Source organism: Argiope bruennichi, chromosome 1, assembly GCF_947563725.1.
Source record: "Argiope bruennichi chromosome 1, qqArgBrue1.1, whole genome shotgun sequence".
NCBI classification, from domain to species: Eukaryota; Metazoa; Arthropoda; class Arachnida; order Araneae; family Araneidae; genus Argiope; species Argiope bruennichi.
The window spans coordinates 55,751,671-55,772,483 of record NC_079151.1 but is presented as its reverse complement, the minus strand read 5'-3'; the positions used below and the strand labels follow the sequence as shown (position 1 = coordinate 55,772,483).

At 25.2% G+C, this 20,813-nt stretch overlaps 1 protein-coding gene across 2 annotated transcripts; it reads left to right on the top strand.

Annotated features, from left to right (window-relative positions):
- The first annotated feature begins 152 nt into the window (after positions 1 to 152).
- Positions 153 to 19,448, top strand: LOC129981017 (protein lin-37 homolog). Of its 2 annotated transcripts, XM_056091617.1 has the most exons (10): positions 153 to 445; positions 4,138 to 4,210; positions 4,302 to 4,358; positions 5,901 to 5,995; positions 7,253 to 7,431; positions 9,951 to 10,070; positions 11,386 to 11,459; positions 11,938 to 12,012; positions 12,790 to 12,868; positions 19,278 to 19,448. In XM_056091617.1, the coding sequence occupies exons 1-9, from the start codon at positions 415 to 417 to the stop codon at positions 12,851 to 12,853; spliced, it is 768 nt and encodes a 255-aa protein (XP_055947592.1). In that variant the 5' UTR covers positions 153 to 414; the 3' UTR covers positions 12,854 to 12,868; positions 19,278 to 19,448. The 2 variants fall into 2 exon arrangements, with proteins under 2 accessions (XP_055947592.1, XP_055947602.1); XM_056091627.1 differs by lacking the exon at positions 12,790 to 12,868 and having other exon boundaries at positions 155 to 445.
- Positions 19,449 to 20,813: the final 1,365 nt, after the last annotated feature.

The following is a 20,813-nucleotide window of genomic DNA, read 5'->3' as shown; positions in this document are numbered from 1 at the left end:
TATTTTAATTTTCTAAATAATTAATATATTTTATATAATACTATTTGAAATTTTGTAAAAATTTAAGTAGAGAAATGCACCTACATTACATGAGATAATTTCTGACGTAATTATCACATGGTTGTCAGTAAGCCAATTAAATTTCAGAATTGCTATTGGTAACAACAGCGCTATTTTAGTTTACGTTTTTGTCAATATAATAGAAAATGAGAAATTTATGTTTAATTATTGATGCTTATTAAGCTATATTGCTTTCTGATATCAATTTAAACTTTGAAGCAAAGTATTTCTTTGTCTGCATGGTTTTTCCTTTATAATAATAGGAAATTCTAAAGGAAATGGTAATATAAGTATAAGCACGAATTTGTCTACTTGTGTATTTCATATTGGACTGCATAGAATATCTATCAAAAGATGGCTTTCAGAATAAAGCAAGAAAAAATAGGTATACAACTTGTTTATAATTTTCTGAAACAGCTGTTTTCAATTGTTTATATGAAAATTTACTAAAAATTTTACACCATCTGCTAATTTCTATTTGACATTGATTTAGTTTAAAATTAGAATTTCTGAATGATCACTTGTTTCCATTTTTAAAAAATAAAAGTAGAATATTTGTGCAACTTTCTTTGTGTGCCAAAATTTGTCTACATTGTAATGTTTTGCATAATGTTTTATTATCCACAAATTAAAGCTCAAATTTATAAATTCATTGTGTTAATTTATATACCACTATGTATCACAGTTGATTTCTTTCTCTGCAAGGTTCAAACATTAATTTTCTTTCAGATTTGAGGGTTATGATATATAAAAATCAATATGCAGCTTGAAGTCTCTCATATTTCCCTGAGTTAATAGACAGGAACTAAATATCCACTTTAAGAAATTTTTTCAAAATATGAGAGAAATTTTTTTATAATGTTGTATTTTTCAAAAATTTTATTTAAAAAAATAAACTATCTGTCTTGTAAGTTAGAATTAGTTCAATTTTGCATGATAAGTTACATACTTTAATACAAGATAGGATAGGAAGTATAAAATCATTATTGGTTCACAATTGGTAAAATCCAATTAATAGTGATTTTCTTTAAAACACTCCTCTTTGCTTTAAAAAAGTATATTAACTTTATTGTATGATTATGATTAAAAAAATTCTTTTTGCAGAAAAATGACCCTTAAAGTTTTTAGCTAAAATGCATAGATTTTTATTGCATTTTCATAAGGTTTTATGACTTTTATGAAAAAAAAAAAAAAAATTAATACAAGCTTGCCCAATTTGAAATCATTGTATAGTATGCTTAAGATTTTTGATTTGATTATATTTTATAAATTTTTAATCTGCATGTCAAGGGATGTATAGTATGCTAGATATATTTTTAATTTCCTTATTTTATTTCTTTATAATACAAATTTCTTAAATTTGCAAATTTGATGAAGTAGAATAATGAAATTTTCTGATTTAAAGTTCATATGTTAAATAGTATCATATACCTTTCTGTCTAAAACAAATCTTTTATAGTCTTGTAGAGGGTTTCAAAATCTTCAGATAGTTAAAAAAAAAGAATACATTAAAAAATACATTAAATGCTATTAATTTCATTTAGTAGGTGCAATATACTATATATATATAATAGTTTTTCCATCAGACTTAATTTGATAAATTATTTTAATAAAATATTTTCTCTTCATTATATTTTCACTTCTCATAATAAGTTTATTATAATTGTTTTCTTTATTTTAATGGAAAATAAAAATAAAATCTTTCTGCATGCTGATATCTCTTGAAAAGAAAATTTGATTTTTTTATGTTGTAATTAAAACACTTAAAAAAAATCTGTGTTATGTATGATTTCTTCAATCGTACTTTTAAAACATTAGGTCCTAGTAATCTATTATATTGCTTAGATATATTTTGCATTCTTCCTAAAAACAACCTGTTTGTTATAATTTTGTGCCCTTTTAACCATCTACAGAGACCTTCAAGGGGCAGGAATGTTTAGTAAATATTTAGTTTTTAGTGTTGGCTAAAAGAAATTATTCTATTTCATATTACCACTCTCATAGATGGATTTTTTAAAGCATTTTTTGTTGTTTTTATTTACATATTTTAAACTCTATTGTGGTAATTTAGTGCAAAAGAGCTTTAAGGTGATTAGCATATATATATTTAAAAAAATTATGTATGAGTCTTGTGATTAGTAACAGTATTTGAAAGTGGAGTTGCTACATGACAGAACTTTTACCCTAATATTATGTTACATTTTAGAATAAATTTTTAATAGTATCTTTATTATGACAAAGATATGCAAAGAAGCTGGGGAATTTTTTTGTAACACTGTAGAAATATGTCCAAGAATAAGTTTATTTTAAGTAGTATTTATTTATAAAAATAAAAATATTGTAGATGAAAAAAAAAAGTAATGTGAGGACCATGCTGTATTTGAATTATACTGTACCTAACGAAGCATCAAATCATTATTATAGCTGTTTTTCTTTCACCTCACTTTGATATTAAAGATACTTGTGTTTCAACCGCATGTCATTGGCAAACATAATTAATAGGTTAACCGGATTTCTTTGTCGATAAATTGCAGTAAATATCTATGGGTATTAATCATTGGAATGCAGTTGATATACAGGTACCATATTAATTTATTATGCTTTTGTGAATATTGTCCTAAACAAAATATTTTTAAAAAACTTTTTTGTTGAATCTTTTTACCAAAAATGATAATTTAATGTTTTATTTTTCTACTGGATTTAATTATTTTCTAGACTCTGTTTCTGGAGATACTTTCTGCCTGTAGTATTATCCTACACACTTCCTGTACTCTCCTACATTTTCTTCCTACTTTGCCCTAATTACAAAGCAACAAGCTTTGCATTATCCCATTGTTCAAAGTTATAACTGATTGTGGATAAATATAGTTGGCTGCATTCTATTTATTTAATATGCAAAAAAAAAAAAAAAAAAAAAACCTTCTTTTCTTGTTTTTTTAAATTCTCAGATTGAATCAAGGCTTTTTTTTTATGTACGTGTATATTTAAATATATTCATATATATTGTAATAATTATAGTGAAACATTTTAAATGTCGTATCTTTCCTTTTCATTCAAATGTTAAATTAAAAAAAAGTGTTAACAAGAATTTAGTAATATATCATTGACTTGAACTTTTTCTTACCTTTTTTTGAGTTAAAATAAAGATTTTTTTCCTCTTATCCATAACAGAAAACTCAAGAGGCAAGAAATTTGTAGGGAGTTGCATTAGATGAAAACTACTGAAAATATTTAAGAGAAAGTACTAATTTCGATAATAATCCAGTAGAAAGATTAAACATTAAGTGGTGGATTTTATTTCCGAAATTGAGAATCTTAAGGAGAGGTGGGATATTTTGCAAAGTTATAGATAGTGGAATGATGAGCTAATCATTTCATTATCTACATCTTTCACATTTAAAACAATGTTTTCAATTATAAGAATTGCATTTTATTATTATGTTCTCTGATAAAAATGTTAGAACCATGTATAATGTTTAGATGATTGTTACAAAAATATTTCCTGTTATTATGACAAGTGAAACTTAATACAAATTTATAATGTTTTTATATATCTAATCGATGAAATATTTAAAAATTTATCCACTTTTGTCTGATATAAACACAATAATATCCAAAATGAGTCTGAAATGTTATTGAAAATAGAGCTCTGTTATTATATTGCATAGCTAAAGTGAGTAATTTATGTTCGGAATTCAGATTTAATTGTATTTTGTTTTAAAGATATGAAGTTTTAATTGTTTTGTAATTATAGTACTTTATAAAAATGCAATGCTGTGATCTGATTATTAGAAATGACTTCCCATTTTAGTTTAAATGAAGGTTTTTTTTTTTTTAATAATTCTATATTGTTTTATTTGATATTATTTTTCAAATATTACTGGCTTTCAATAATTTATATAAAAATGACATTTATTGATTAATTTAAGAATTTTTTTCTCTTATTCTTGATATAAAATAACTTATTTATTTTTAATAAAATGAACATTACATTTCTGCTTCTGAATATGAAATTAAGTATTTTTTAACTGAATGAAATTTCTTAAGTATACTTTATTTTTAATGATTTCACATTAGCTCCTGAACTGGACAATGCCAGGTCCAAATTGGAAGAAGCGTTGCAATATATTATGGAAAAAACTGATGAGAGGTATTTATATATCTTTTACAATCTGCTTTGAAATTTATCTTTCTAATATAGTTTTGACATTGTAATTAAATTAAGGAAAATATCTTTTCAGTCCTTCAACATCTGATGATGAATATCATAAGGGATTAAATGATATTTCTATAAAAAAGTAAGTTGTAAAATTTTTTTGTGGCTATTAATTTTGATGAAATATTTAAATGCATTTTTGAAGATAATTATAAATGATTCCTTATTTTTTTTGCTTTGATATATTTTGTATAATTAAAAATTTAGTTATTTGTCTATCTCTGAAAATCATTTTTCTTTTCTTTTTTTTAACCTTTATTTTGATGAAAGAGCCATTTTTCATGTAAAGTCACATTTTTAATTATTTAACATGTTATTTTCACCTAAAATAATTTTTTGTTTACTTCTATATCACTTTCCTCGATTATTTTCTGTTCATTAAATTAAATAATGATTTTCAAAGTTTTATTCCATGATGAACTTAATAACTGGCTAATTTATTATCATAAAAAATGTATAAAAATTCTTCATAAAATTGTATCATGATTATATTATAAAGTTGTTTTTCCCCTCTTCATTCCCTTTTTTTTTTTCCAATTACAGATTTGTTAAGTTAGCTCATTTTGGAATTTTGTTTGTATAGTTATTGTATTCTTAACCGCCCAAAACAAAATTAACTGTTTTAATTTTATAATTACTAGTCAAATGATTTTTGTCTCTAAAATTTTCAAATTTTGCTCTAGTGCATAAATTTCAAAGCAATTGAGTTAAATAAAATCTGCATAAATAAAATTAATCTTAGTTTTTTTTCTTCAAAGTTTGATAATTGACTGTTTTATTTGTTCTGAAGATAAAATTTGGTTTCATTAAATTCTTTTTTCCCCAATTGTATATTTAATTTGTTGAAAAAGACAGTCAGAATCTATAGTAATAATAAACGTTTGAGACCAAGAAAGAAAGATTGCTATATTATACCACCTTTATTCTGAAAATTAAATATGCTGAAATTTGATTAAAAAGATCAGTTTAAATCAGCTTTCTTAAATAAATCAATTTAGCACACCCTAATTCATTAGATAAGTTGTGGATAAAACTTGCTTTGCAGCATGGTGAGTTGAACTGAAAAATTGTCAAAATGGTGAACAGATGCAAAATGTTCTCTCACTTATCAAACAGAATGTATTAAATCACTTGCAGAATTATCGAGAAAGGTAGTTCTTTATAATTCAAAATACATCGTTGTGTCTGTCTGTACATCAAGAAAAAACTAAAACCATTTACACAAACTCAAAATGTTGTGCAGAGTTTTTAAATATGATTTCTCTGTCATCAAGCAACTAAAAAGAAGTATTTAGATGCTACTTGCAAGCAAAAACTGTAATGTGTATAAGTTTAGCATAAAGGAAAATTTTTTGGCATTTTTAATTTTTCCTAATATTATATACATTGTATGGATTAAAGATTCAAAATTTTTTAAAAAAAGAATTTCTTCCTGTTTTAGCATGCACATAAACAACTTTCAGTATAGAATTTGTTACTCAAAAAAAAAAAAAAAAAATCTTACAGTGCGAATTATTACTACATCTTATGTTTTAAAGTTGCATTTAAAAAAGCTTTTTACTTTCTTTTATTTATTCTTTTAAAATTTATTGTATTTTATTTGAGTGTTCTTCTTTCACTTCAGGGAACCTTCTCCTGTTTCCTCTCCAGCAAAGAAACCTGCCCAGCGGACACAGCGCAAACGGCGGAGAAAGGATGAAACATTGAATAGAAATGCCAGTAATTAATTGACTATTATCCCTTTCTTCTATATATTTACAATTAATTAATTTATTGGTATTGAAGCAATCTAAAATTAATTTTGAAATTGACAGTGATTATTATTTTGTTCTTGGTTTTGTAATCAACCTTGCTTGCCTAGTAATCTTTAGTGTCAGATTCTGTCTAAGTTCTTTCTAAGTTAGGTATAATAACATTATCCAATCAACTTTTGTAAAATTTTTGAATATAAGGATAAATATCTGTGTTTGTAAATTTCTTACTATTCTAGTTATATTTGGACTTAAGGAAGTATTGCTTGTATGAAGCTCAGGCTGAATTTCAAATACTGCCTAAATTAATTAGACTTGTAGTTGCAAGTATGTCCAATACCACTTGCTGGGTCAAATTCTTAGTATCTTTATCAGACAAATTTGGTGTCAATAATGGAGTCTAGCAGGGCGATTCTTTATCCTGTCTTCTTTTTAATGTTGCTTTAGAGAAAGTCATAAGAGATACATTAATTAACATCAGAGGCAATATATTCTCAAAATCAACACAAAGTTTGGCTTATGTGGATGATACTGACATCATTTCAAGAACTGTTTCTGCATTAAAAGATGTTTTTCTTTCTTTCAGCATTCTGCTAATAGCATGGAACTTATCATAAACAGTAAAAAGGCCAAATTTATGCCTGTGCTAAGTAATGGAACCTCCCATGAATCCCATCTAGAAATCAGTTCTCACAAATTTTGGGCTGTCCAAAGTTTTACTTATCTTGGTTCTATAGTTACTGATGGACTAAAACGATTTTTGAAAGAAGAATTCTGCGAGCCATTCTTGGTGGGATAGAAATCAACATGTTTGGGAAGAAGATATAACTTTGAGCTATATAAAATCTATAGAGAGCCAGATATTGTAAAGTTCATAAAATTAAATCAGATTAACTGGGTGGCTCATATATTTAGAATGGATGAGGATTCCATATTAAAAAAAATTATTTTACATAAAGCTCTAACAAGTAGGAAAAGGGGTCGACCCAAAATGAGATGGATGGAGTCAGTGGAGTCAGATCTCTTAGCTATCCAGGAAAGAAACTGGTGCACAAGTGTCAAAAATAGAATGCGGTAGAACAGAATTCAGAAGAATTCACTGGCCCACCCTGGGCTGTCTAGCCAAATATGATGATGATGAAAAAAATATTAGCTGATTATTTTTTTTTAATATTTCTTCCCCTCTTCTTTTTGAGGAAATATAAAAATAATTTTATTTTTACAGATTCATATGTGATGAAGTTATTTGATCGTGCTGTAGATCTGACCCCATTCACTGAACAAACTCCTCTGTATCCCATATGTCGAGCCTGGATTAATAATCAGGCTTTATATAAAAGTTGTCAACAACCTAAAGAAGAACCTGTGACAGATGAACCTCAGACCTCAGAAGATCCTGATAAAGTAAACTATTTTTTTTATTACTTTTTATATAGGATTTTTCTTTTTACTTTTTATATAGGATTTTTCTTTTATTATTTGTATTGAAAAGATTAAAAGGGATTTTAAAAATAATTTTATGGAAAAAGGTGTAATTCTATTAAGCATTCATGTCTTTTACAATTTATTGCTCAATTTCTTTTAAATATTTTGTCTTTCTTTACAATTGTTAACTGATATTTCTGCTGATAATAAAGATGAATGTGTGTGGTGGTGGGCTGGATATACCTTTTGACTTAAAGCTACCAAATTTTTGGTACATATGTTTTATAGTGTGGAAATATACGCCTTAAAGTGTTTTTTTTAGAATTGAATTTTAATTAATTAAAAATTAAGCAAGATTATTTGAGTCTTTCCTTTGTTATAACTCCTGAAAATGTTATTCACACTATTTTAAAGATTAAAAATGTCTTTTGAATAATCTCCATTTAATTGTTGTGCTATTTTTTTCCAGAATTTTGACAATTTTTAAGATAATTTTTTGATTAGTTTTCAGTAATGTGTTACAATTATAGCCTGAAATTAAAACTATTTTCATTGAATTTTCAAATGTTTAATTGTTTTATTTCCTTCCATTGCTGAAAGCTTAGGAAAAAGGACTCTTTTTATTTTTAATAATGATATAATTTACATGAAAAATGTAGTAAAAAATTGAAATTACAGTACAAAAAAAGATGGAAGATAATTGAACAAGACAATTGTTTTTAATAGAACTTTAGTGTCATGGAATTGATTTCCATTTGAAAAGTTTGTATGCAGGAATAGTTGAAAATACAGAATACTATTAAAATAACATGGCTTTAATATAAATGACAATTTGAGATTTAAAAATAGTTTGTTGATGGAATCATGAGCATGAAGTTATGTTTGAGAAATTTAATTACAATCAGTATCTCTGATGAAGCAGCTGATCACCAAAAGTGGCTGGTTCTTTTCTTAATTAAATTAAATTTAACTGTTTGTTGATGAAATGGAATCTCCAAAATTATTTATATAAAAAATTAAAACATGTAAAAAAACACAAGCATATTGTTTTAAAAAAAATTTGCTTTTATATGAGTAAAACTTATTTGAAATGTAATAACAATGCTTGCAATTATTCTTCTCATTTTATTATGAAATTGAAAATAAAATTATTTTGTAGTATAATTTTCACTCTTGTACAAAATATATTTCATATGGTCATGAAAAATAAAATTTTTAAATTTACTTTTCTTTTTATTAATCGAATTAAAAGTTTGTATATGAGTAAATTTATACATTTCAAAAACATAGTCAATAAATTTTATTTACTTTGGCAGTACTTATCCTTATATTTATGCAATTTTCAAAAACTAAAAAAATAAATGGAGCTTTATTTATACATACAATTGTCTTTATGAATAATGAGATTATTTTTATGTTTCTGCATGATTTATTTATTTGTTTATTCTTTTTAAATGAATATGGTAAGAGTTGCTCTTAGGTTTGAAATTAGTTTCTTGTTCATATTAATTTAAATGTATAACAGATTCATATTTTAAAATACAAACATTTATTAATTCCTTTACAGTGGTGAAATAATATTCTTGATTATTAATAATAATACTCTTTTTTACTTTCAATTTCTTAGGATTTCTTATTAATCAAATCTATCTTAGGAATGTTAATTCATATTTCGTTTTTTTTTTTTTTTCTCTTCCAAAGCAATTTTGCCTTCCATCTTCTGTGAAATATATGCTTTATTTTTCCTATGATTATAACATTAATTTTAGGAGCAATAAGGCATTTAAAATTTAAAATATGTACCATCTTAGCAAATTCACTTCTTAAACTGTTAAAAGATCATGTTGAAAGTGTGAACATGAACATTTATTAAAGATTTTATCACTAAGAAGAACCATTAAAATTAATTGAAAGGTATATTATTTAGCTAAGATCTAATTTACTATAAAAACAGTTTGAAAATTTTAAAACAAGTTTAATTTGAATAACTTTTATGTTGATAGGCTTAAAATGCAATTCATTGTTTATATAAATAAATCTGGAGCACATAAATAGTTTGTATGCTATAAAATTCCAAATTACTTTATTGATTGATGTCAGATTTTATATGCAAACATTATATAGTATGAAGAAATTTTTTTGTAAAAGATTTGACATAATCAATTAAATAGTTGATTTTAATAAAAAAAATTTATAAAATTAAGAAAATATTTTTATCTTAAGGAGTGATGAGTAAATTAACTATTTATAAATTAAAAAATTCTTCTGCAGATTTGAAATGTTTGATAGTCTTAAATAAATGAGGTGGGAGGGGGGGAGGAAAAATCATATCCATTTTAAAAAAAAGCAACACCTTGTTCAGTAATTCAATTCTTGTTTTTTCATATAATTATTTGAACTTAAAAAATGCTAGAGCAATTATTAAATAAGATTCATATTAGAGTTATTGATAATTATAAAAAAATTTCCTTGCCTAATTGCATTACTTTCTCATTAAGGAACTTGATGAAAACAGCGAGGATGTCCGTCACCTTCCACCTCCTAGTCCTTTGAAAGGCAAAGATTTAAGAATACCATCACCAATTCCACAACCGGAGGAACAATTTATTATTTGTTCTGTAAGTACCTCATCAAATATAAAACTGTCAAGGTAATTTTTTAAAATAAAATATTATAAAAGTGATTTTTTTAATATTCTAATTTTGCAATTCGTGTATTCATAATACATTGATACAGATATTTATATATTGCATCTAATACAGTTTCTGTGTTATTAAGTTGTTGTTTACTTAAGCGGCTTAGTAATTTATTACATGTTAATGAACAAAAAATTTAAAAGCATTTTGTCCTTATTGACTAGAAAGGAGTAATTATGAAAATTATTTATTAAAAAAGGAACAATGTATAGGGTTGGCAAATTGCATTTAGAGATGTCAAAAACTGAGTATTAACAGAAATTTAACAGACAAACAATGGAGAGATTTTATTAGTTGCTAGCAGCAGAGTGTTATGCATTAAAGGTTTCAGAATTGATTATATTTGCATGATATTAAATGTTTTGATTTCTTTATCAAATGTTTTGAAGAATGGGCTAAATTTTTCTTCTACCTGTTGGACCTCAAATTAATCTCTCATATCTACTAATAACAAAATGTGGTAATAATAAAAATACTTGATTCAGTTTTACATTATTTGCTTATTATAAGGACATGGCTTTTATGAAATGAAAAATTACACAATTCTTTCTAAAGATGAAAACGTGCATGTTGACTCAGTGGAGATTAATATTGCACCCAGTGTCCTTTAGTTTTGTGGGATTGTTTTATCATAACATCATAAAACTTATTTTGAAAAATGTATATGAAATGAGTAAAAATATCAAAATTCCATTAACATTTAAAAACATTTTGTGAACCTCAATTACATATAAGATCATTATAATATTATAAATGGAAAATGGTGTGGAAATTTAATTACGTATTTTCTTTTAATAAATTTTGATGAAATATTTTAAATCAAATTAATACTCTGGATTTGTTTTATTAAAAAAAAATGAAGAAATTCACTGACATGTTCTATCATGTTTCGTATATGTGATCTTTTGGGGATCAGAACCTTTACATTTAAGAAGACATAAAGTAAAGTGTATAACATTAAGAATGTTCAATATATATGTGCTGGCAAGGCTCCTTATAATTAAAATGTTATGCAGTGATTAAAAATAATTCATTCTTTTTAATTTGTACTGAATAATTTCATTTGTATTGAATAATGCTGTTTGAGAAGTTGTGGTGTTAGCTACAACTCCTCAAACAGCATTATTCAATAGATTTAGACTTGTTATCTTTTAAGTTATTATCAAACATATTTGCTAAGAATTCCTAAGTATAGAAACTCTGAAAATAATTTTCTGTTTTCTTTATTGTGATGAAGGATGATCAGAATGCTGTATCTAAAGATGTATTGATGGCAAACCATCTGCAGCGATGGAAGGCTGTACGTCAAAAGTATGTATATGAAATAAAATTATTATGTTACAAACATTATGCTTGTATTTTTGCATTTATTTTGGTCTTGTGGAATTATGCTCTATTTTATTACCACTGTTCTTATGATTTTGCATCGAAAATTCCTTTTATACTTTATGGTTTGTCTTTTGTTTTGGCAGTGCAATTAGATTAAATATCACTTTGTTTTGTTTAGAAATGTCTTTAAAAATTAGATTCTAGGCTATCAGATTAAAATTATCTATTATTGTACTATAATATTTTTGCTATGCTATATTTATTTTAGTAAAATATAAAAAGGAAATTTTTCATGCTTTAAGAAAAATGCTTATTTTATTTAATTTATTGGACAAAATTGTTTATTTATTACTTTTTTCTGTTGTAATACAAGGCCACAGAATAAAAAATATGATTACATTACCTTTTTGTTAGATTTTTTTGATGTAAAAATTACAATTAACTTTCAATTTAAATAAAGGTGGAAACAGGCTGCAAGGGCCAACGAAGATCGTTACAGAGAAAGTGCTGCTATATTGAAGGCCATATTTGAAAGGTAATTTAAATTGTATTCCATTTTAAGTGGCTGAGTGCTATTACATTCCCTGTGTTTACATTTCATTGATATTTCTCTATGAAGGAAGAAAAAAAGAATAAAAAATTTCATTTTAGTAGAATTTTACACTAACATTAAAAACATAATTACAATCCATTAAAGAACTTGGTTGGGGAATGTTAGTATTCAGAATCAAAAACGAATCTCTTTGGCTACCACTTTTTGTTGCAGTAATAGCTATACATATGCTGATAATCAAAAGTGTAATATTAAAAAGAAAGAACCAATTCGTTTTTTATGCATTTTTCATGACGGTTGATTTTAGTTTTGACAAACGTTTTCATCATTTAACAGACATTTTGAAACACAAGTAACTAAAAGTTTGTGCTATAGTGAATTTTGATTGCCTATTTATTTTGGGAGCTCCATTGCTTATTGGCAGGCTGTTTGTGTGTTTGTTCCCCTTTTAAAAATAAACTAGCTTTATAAAACTGAGTAATGATTAAAGATGTGTTTTGTTTTGTCATATTTTTTTATGGTTTTAATTTATCCTTTTCAAAATTATGAATTTTTTTTTGAGTTGCTTAAAATAAATTTTAAAAAAATAGAGGGAAAGAGAGAGATCCAATTTTAATAAAGAGGTTTATGTTTGTGTGAGTAATTAAAACATGACGTTTGTATTAGCTTTGGTAGCAAATAGAACACAGTTAAAATATCTCACCTTTTTAAAAATGCACCTTTGAATCCTTTTGAATTTAACATACAAATTTTTTGAAGGTCACAAAGACAACAAGAAACAACGTCTACTGACCATTGGGATTCTTTAACCCCAGTTACATGAATACTGACTTCTCAGGTAAACACTTCCATGTTCAAAAATTACAGCATTAATTGAAAAAAGTAAATAAAAGATTAGCTAATCCTTGTGGCTGTAATCCAAGTAATGAAGAATTTGAAAAAACATTAAGGCGATTAGTTTTGAAAATTAGTATACATGTACAATGCGGATTTCCATTGAACATACTGAAACTTACCTGTGATTTTCAGTGAACTCACGGTGCCATCTTGAATTATTAGTGTGTTTTAAAAAAATTATAATACATATTTCAAGGATGACTCGGTTTTCAATAAATATCCCATTTTTAATTAAAAAACGTAAAATAATCTAAGAAATGTTCAGTTAACTTTTGTTTTAACTTCAGTCTTTCTCATTTGGCAAAATGCTCACAACTATGCTTATTTAAAAGCAGTTCTTGCCAATTTACAATTTAGTCTGATTTGGCATACATTAAACTTGAGAACATGAAGATAATTAACGACGAAAAACTTAATGTGCAGTACTAAAACAGATTATCTGGCTTTTGTACTAGAAGCTTGAATGAAAAATGGGCCATTGGCATCATTGTGGATTATTTAATATTTTTTATAAAAGACTATATTTTTGCTGAATGATGTAGAAATAATTAGAATAGTCATTTAAAATATATTACACACATTATCTTTATTTTTAGTTATATACCATACTTTATATACAAATGAGAACTGATGAGGTGTGTGTCTTAGTGTCATCTCACTGACGATTGAGAACTATGCCTTCTATGAATGAATGCCCATTCTACTGTATCTGTCTGGATATTTGCATTATTCCACTTAATTTTTATTATCTGTACATCAGTCTCAATATTCTTCTTGAAGAAAATTCAGTAGTTTATTCCATTTAAAGTCATTTTTTAGTTTTACATTATTCTGAAATCACTTTTTTAATAAAAGCTTTTTTTTAACATAAGCATTTTATAATAAAGCTTTTTTGAGTGCCTCTCTCGATTCTTCTTCCACCAACTTTTCACAACTGTGCTTGAAATAAAAAAGGCCCATTAATAATTCTAAATTTGTAATATGAATTTCGACTTGATAATAAAAATATGACATGCATTATCACCTTGTGATTTCATCAAAATGATTATCTCGGTTACAACTAAAATAAATAGAACATCTTTTATAAGTTATTTTATGTTCTCTAATTTACTTTAGCATAACATTTGATGAAAACTAGTGACTTTTTTGCAGATATTTATTACAAACTGAAAAAAAAAAAAGATACCTAAAAGGCAAAGTGACAGGACAAGCTAATTTCTAATACAAAGATTATGCTCAGCAGGAACTTCTTATGTACAGCCTATTATATAGTAAAAAGTTTCTTAACACATTGCAGTGTTTACGATTTAAAAATGCTGTTATATAATGCATTAGGGGTTGTTTTAATATATTTTTATGTCATTATGGTAATCTCTTAGGTATAAACACATATTTTAAAAACTATTCTACACATCAAGAATATTTTGAATATGAGAGTTTTGGTAATTCGAGAAAAAAAAAAAAAAAACCAGTAAATATATGGGGGGGGGAATGTAGGATTTTTCTGACTATATACACATGTAGAAAATAGGCTGTTCTTGTCACACTTTCTTTTACTTTTTGTATTTCAATAGTTAATCAATAATTTTAGTTTTAGTTTTTTTAGCTACTCTTAAAAAATACCGTGTGAACTGAAACATGTTCAGTTAAAATATGTGTTGAAATATTGACTGGAATTCCATTTTTTTTATATATGTAAAAAGTAAGATTTTTTCATATATTATGGTATTTACATTTAATTTGGATATATTTAAATTGAAGTTAGCTGCTAAATTTTTGACATATAAAGCCAAAATAAGGGAGGGCTGAAAATTTTGCATTTTTTAATATTGTTCTTAGCTTTTTTTAAAGTAAGGATAATATAATGTCTTGCATAACTTAAATCGTTAATAGTAAATAAAAATATTTTATCATAATTATTTTTTAGACTCAATGAAAAAGGTTAATCAGCTGACTATTTAAAAAATATTCTTTTATCACAAAAATTTAATTTTCATAAAGTTTTTACCACATTAAAAGCGGAATCAATTGTGCTTTATATTACATTTAATTCTAAAATCAATTTTTTAAGAAAGAATCGCGAATAAAAAAAATGAGCCAATGCACCTTGAAATTTCTATTTCATTTTGAAAAATGATACTGCATTAAATCCTAAGGTCAGTATTTAATCCATTCAGAGATATATAACTTCATATTTTTATAGCAACATTCATTCATATATTGTTGAATTAACTTTTCAAAACATCAAATTTTCTTTATTATTTTATAAATTTAAGATTGTTTAAAACTTCTGCAATCTTAATCAACTCCTATATATTTTGATATGCTTTGTAACGAAATAATTTCAAATGCAATTGAAATTGATTGCTCATCTATACTTTGTTTTTTGCATTACAGTTATTTAGAAAGAAAACTTTTAAATTAATATCTTAATTATCAAACTAAATAGACCAAACAAACCCAAACACTTACTTCCCTTCATTCCATTTTAGCAGTATTTTTGCTCCAATTATTTCACATGCTAAGTTGATACAACTTCTAAAAAGATTGAAAAGGGTTATATTTTTTTCATTGATGTAAATAAGAAAAAATTTGCATAACTGTATTTCAGTTGATGTTTTTTTTTTCCAGTCTATGTCAGAGTTGTATTTTTAATCTAGAATTTTTTTACATGTAAATTTAATAATTAATTAAAAACAAAATATTGTTTTATTTTTTAAAAATTGCATAGTTTGTGAAGTATTATATATCAATTTAATGTAAAATGAGAATTAATGTAATGTTAATTATAGATGCATGAGCAGAAAAGGTAGATGTATTTAATATTTGGAGGCCTGGATTTCAACTGCTTCAATTTTATTTTTGGAAATAATGATTTTTTGAGTTAATAATAATCAGAAGAATTTTAAGATAAGATAATCTCTTGCTTTAAGAAAAAAATTATTTATTCTTTGAGATTATTTTCTAAAACAAAATTAATTTTCAGTTTTAATGTAAATTAGTTTGTCTATTATGAGTACACTTTTATTTTGATAAATTATGCATGTATACCAATTTTCAAAATTGTATACTTTAAAGGGTTAATTTAATCTCCATTTCAGGCCTTTATTGCCTGGATCATTATTAGCAATTCAAACATTGAATATGTGAACTGAATACTAACAATTTTCAAATACATAATTTTAAAAAACATGATTTACTTCATGTTAGTTAATTTCAGTTGAAATTAATTAAAATAATGTACAGTAGAATTTAAACAACCCATTAATTTTACTTTGCTTTTACAATAAGAAATGGCTATTAAAAATAAAACACTCTTTGTCACAAAGTAATATCTTTAAAAATATTTATTTTATTACTTGCAAGCTTTAATTAGATTATGATTATATGAATCATTCTTATGCATTTAAAGCGATAAAGGTGATTTTGAAAGTTCAATCTTAAGCATTATCCAGTGAAAAATGGTGTTCATTTTGCAACCTGTAGTTTTCCTTTTGATTGAATTCTTTCATAATTAACTTAATATACCAGTTTGCAATTTCAAAATATACAATATTAAATTCATATTAAATAAAATTCCTATGTAAGTGATTATTTTCTTAAATTTAAAATCTATTATATTTAAATCATCATTCTAAATAACTTAATATGTATATATATATATATGTAAGCATAATTTTTTTAAAGCAGAGTTGTTTCCAAAGAGAGAAGATACATTCAAATTTTTAAGTTCGCTTTATTACATCCTGGGAGGCATAATTCATTTACAAACAGGATGCGACAAGGTGCGTCCGTTCACATGCAATACAAGAACAGATTAGCGTAAAAGGGAGCGAGAATATTTTCCCCAGTGTTTAAATATTATGACATTCTGGTAGGGATTTCTTTACACATGTCGATTTCGGTATGGGAATATAGGTATCTTTTGGAAGAATTTGTTTAATTTAGCAATTTTTTATCCCTTCACTTGGAATGTGGGAACTGCTGACTAAAGCATTTTTACAGAACTTTCTGTTGCATTAAGAAAAAATGGACTGGGATCAGGAAATAAGAGAATATTTTAGAATGAAGTTAATATGGACTAAATTAAGACAAAACTTAAGAAATTAATTAGAATTGAAATTAGATTTTAAAATATCATTATATATATATATATATAAATTGTTATTCTGCATGATGTTTTTGTATTTGATTTGTGTAACTAGCATTGATATATTTATTATTATTGATATATTCATATTGCTACTGAATGTTTTATGAATAAATGGAAAGAAAATTACTAAAATGTTAAAGAGATTGTGATTGCAGTTAAGATAGTCTTATTGATCTGTATAGATTTTTACCTGTAATGTTTATTCCCGATTAGAAACATTATCTAATTTTAGTTGTTTCTTTTTAAAGTAACTAGTATAATCAGAAACATGTTCTGTCTTACAGATTATTTATAAAATCTCATTTTCTTTCCTTCAATATCTCAAATTTTAAATCTTTGAATGTTTATCAATTATGATTATATACAATTTATTGACATAGTCTTCCTCTGTATGAAAAATAAAATTAGAAAACGGCAATAGATAGTTGTGTTTCCTTTTAGAAAAGTAAATTGACTACTCAGCAGAATATGATATGCATATATATATATTCAGCTAAGCAGAATATGATATTTATACATATAAACATATAAAAATACTAAAATCTACTAGTTCATACCAGCTTTTTCTGCTAATCTTTTGAATGAGAAAAATATATTTGACTTTTAAATATATTGACAATATAGCTGTAATATATTTTACAAACATGACACATATCCACTTTAACACGGATTTTGGCATTTTCAGAATCGAATTTTATCATTCTTGAGATCGATTGGTTTTCTTTTCTGTAATATTTCTATTATATTTTTAATATTTGAAGCACTCTTTGTATATATTTATTAATCTTATTGTTCAATTAATCAAACTTATTGTATTTCTTGGTGTTTTTTTTTTGGTATAATCCATTATTTTAAGAAAGTACAGTTTTTTTAAAAAAAATTCTAAGTATGTGTCATGTTTGGTTTTAAAGTAATTTTTTTAAATTATTAAAATGCCAATTTATATTTTAAAATTGAGGGACAAATTTTCCTCTCTTTTTGAAGATACCTTTTTTATGTAATATAATTTTCATTATCTCTAAAGAATAAGATAAGGAAAGAGGACTAATTAAAAATAAAATTCTAATTGTATGCTAAGTGATTCATAGTAGATCTTCTTGTATCCCAGATTACATCCTCTTATGTCTTAAATCATGCTGTTGTCAGTCCTATTTCGTTTTTCAATATATGTTAAGGAGGAAGATGGTTTTATGTTTGAGGGTTTTAAAAAAAATCATCATAATTGAAAGTTGTTGCTCCTGAAAAATTTATTGTTCTGGCTTTCTATTGGATAAATTTATCATATACATTTTCTTTTTCAGATGTTTTTTCATCATTACATTTGACAGGTAAATTTTATTAATGGCCATTGAAAACTTATTGGCCTGTCTCCAAAATTTCCCCCCATCAGTTCATTGCTTCTTTGTTATTTATTAAACAGAGCTCATTTCTTTATTGAATTTTTTATGTGCTTACGTATTGTAACAAATATCAAATTTAAATTTCTCTTTTCAGGATTTTGTAAAGCCAATTAAATTCCAGATTAATGTTGTAAATGTAATGTTACTTCACATATTCTCTTTTGAAGTTTTCTTTCTTCCTTCAATACATGGCTTCAATTGTTTTTTATTTATAACCATCTCAAAAAATTCTTGGAAGTTTATAAATAAATAAATATTAATTTTTTAATATTCAGAAGTTTTACTTCTTGCATAGCAAAAAAAAAAAAAAAAAAACCCAAACAATTATGTAGTTGCACTTAATAAACAAGAATTGAATGATAAACAGCAATATTTACTACAAATGATAAACAACAGGTACTAGTAAATATTACTAAACAATTCAATTGTTTACTATAAGATGACTGCCCAACTGAAGATAAGAGCTAGTGTTCTAAGGTACATCATTCCCAAAGCATAACTGTTTCCTGCGTTAAAATATTCTTTATTATAAAAAAAAAAGTGTCAAATAATCTATAAAAAGCATTTAGATCAAGCATTTCTGAAATTGCAAGCATAATTGGCAATTCCTGTTCACTTTTGGATAATCTAACATATTTGTTTCATTTATAAAAATGAAAACAGTGTATTTTAAATACATATTCTTCAGTGTAGTATATTTAAAAAAAAGTTTTATATGCTTTTTTTAATGAATTTACCTTTTGTTTTACAAATTCAAATAAATGGCTATAAAGTATTTTTTGTTCTTTTTCTTTTAGGGCATCTTGAAAAAGTAAGGAGAATGAGAATTACAGCATTTTAATTTCTGCAAATTGTAGCCATTTTTAACGAATGTTATTTTATTGTATCTGTGTAAATATAAGTTTTTAGGATTGTGAAATGTTACTTTAATAAATTTTTTAGGACATTAATTAGATTTATTTTGAAAAGTGATTATATCCAGTTATTTCATTGTTGTTAATTCAAGTTTCCATATGAAATTGGAACATATTTAATTTGTTAAAGGACTTCTAGAGTGACCATGTTGTAGATATACCATCTACAACATGGTTCACACCTCTTCTACCATGCATAGATTTATTGTTTCATATTCAGCTAACTTCTAACTTGTAGTTATTAACTATCATCTGTATGTATTGAATGTGTAGTATTAATATTCATATTATTATTGATATTGAAAAAGATATGAGACAATGCAAGTTTGTCAAGTTCTTGCACTCCAGTGAAAAGTATCAATTATTATGAGCTAATTACTTTAAGGAAAACTCAAGTTTGCAGAGAAGGAACATGTAAATCACATGGTTAAACCAAATGGATTTTGAAGAATTAGCATAATGTGCATTAAGTTCATATTCATAACTACTTATGATGACATTTTCCTATTAATGTCTGATGGTATGTTATTACACCAACTTAAATATTTTAGTTCATTGTTGAGAGTTCATAGTAGAGTATAAGTTCATTGTTGAGAAAATAAATCTAGTAAATTGAATGGAAATGACCTTATTACAATATAAAATTATGAATACTATTAAGAACATGTTACTTTATTCTTTTATATAATATTTTATAGTCATAAATTTTAATATTACCATATTTTACCTTTCATAGCTATGTACACTTAAACCTAAATTTTTTAATATTCAATTAGGTATTACCATAATTTTTCAATATTAAGGGAAGATGAAATATAAAATGAAAGTCTAAAGCAAAAAAGATGAGCACAATATCTTTTTTGCAAGGATTAATCAGTTTTTGAAAATATAACCAATGCATACCTGATTCTGATCTTGAAACTAAAAGTAGGTTTAAAATGCACAGATTTAAACCCATCAGCTTTTTGTATAAATAAAAAGAGCAGAGCAACTTCGCTGTTTGAAGAATAATAATAAAAATCACCTGGTTCTCATGCAAGATAGACTGCTGGTGTCAGCTATTATAAAATCATTTAATTTGGTGATATATCCTTTAAAAAAACAAGTCCTTTAATTAGGAAAATAACATTTTAAAAACAATCTCTCTACTTGACTGAATACAAAATGTTCTTACAGAAGCATTCAGAATATTAAATGGATGCATTATACAATTTTTTTAAAAGTATTTCCATGAAAAGTTCAGTTTTGTGCAGGGATCTTGGAATCAAAATAAGACTTTCATCTTAAAGAAAATTTATAGGGAGTCATGGTTGCTGAACAGATTTTCCATAAAGTTTCCAACTAAATACAATCAACATGGAGAAAAAAAAAAAAAAAAAAAAAACAGCAGCACTATGTTTTAATTATAAGCAGATCCTT

Excerpts from the sequence above, each read along its gene's own strand:
- LOC129981017 (XM_056091617.1), top strand. The coding sequence starts at position 415 with ATGGCTTTCAGAATAAAGCAAGAAAAAATAG. Across the intron at positions 5,996-7,252 it reads AACATTGAATAGAAATGCCA|ATTCATATGTGATGAAGTTA; the intron begins GTAATTAATTGA and ends TTATTTTTACAG. Across the intron at positions 10,071-11,385 it reads AACAATTTATTATTTGTTCT|GATGATCAGAATGCTGTATC; the intron begins GTAAGTACCTCA and ends ATTGTGATGAAG.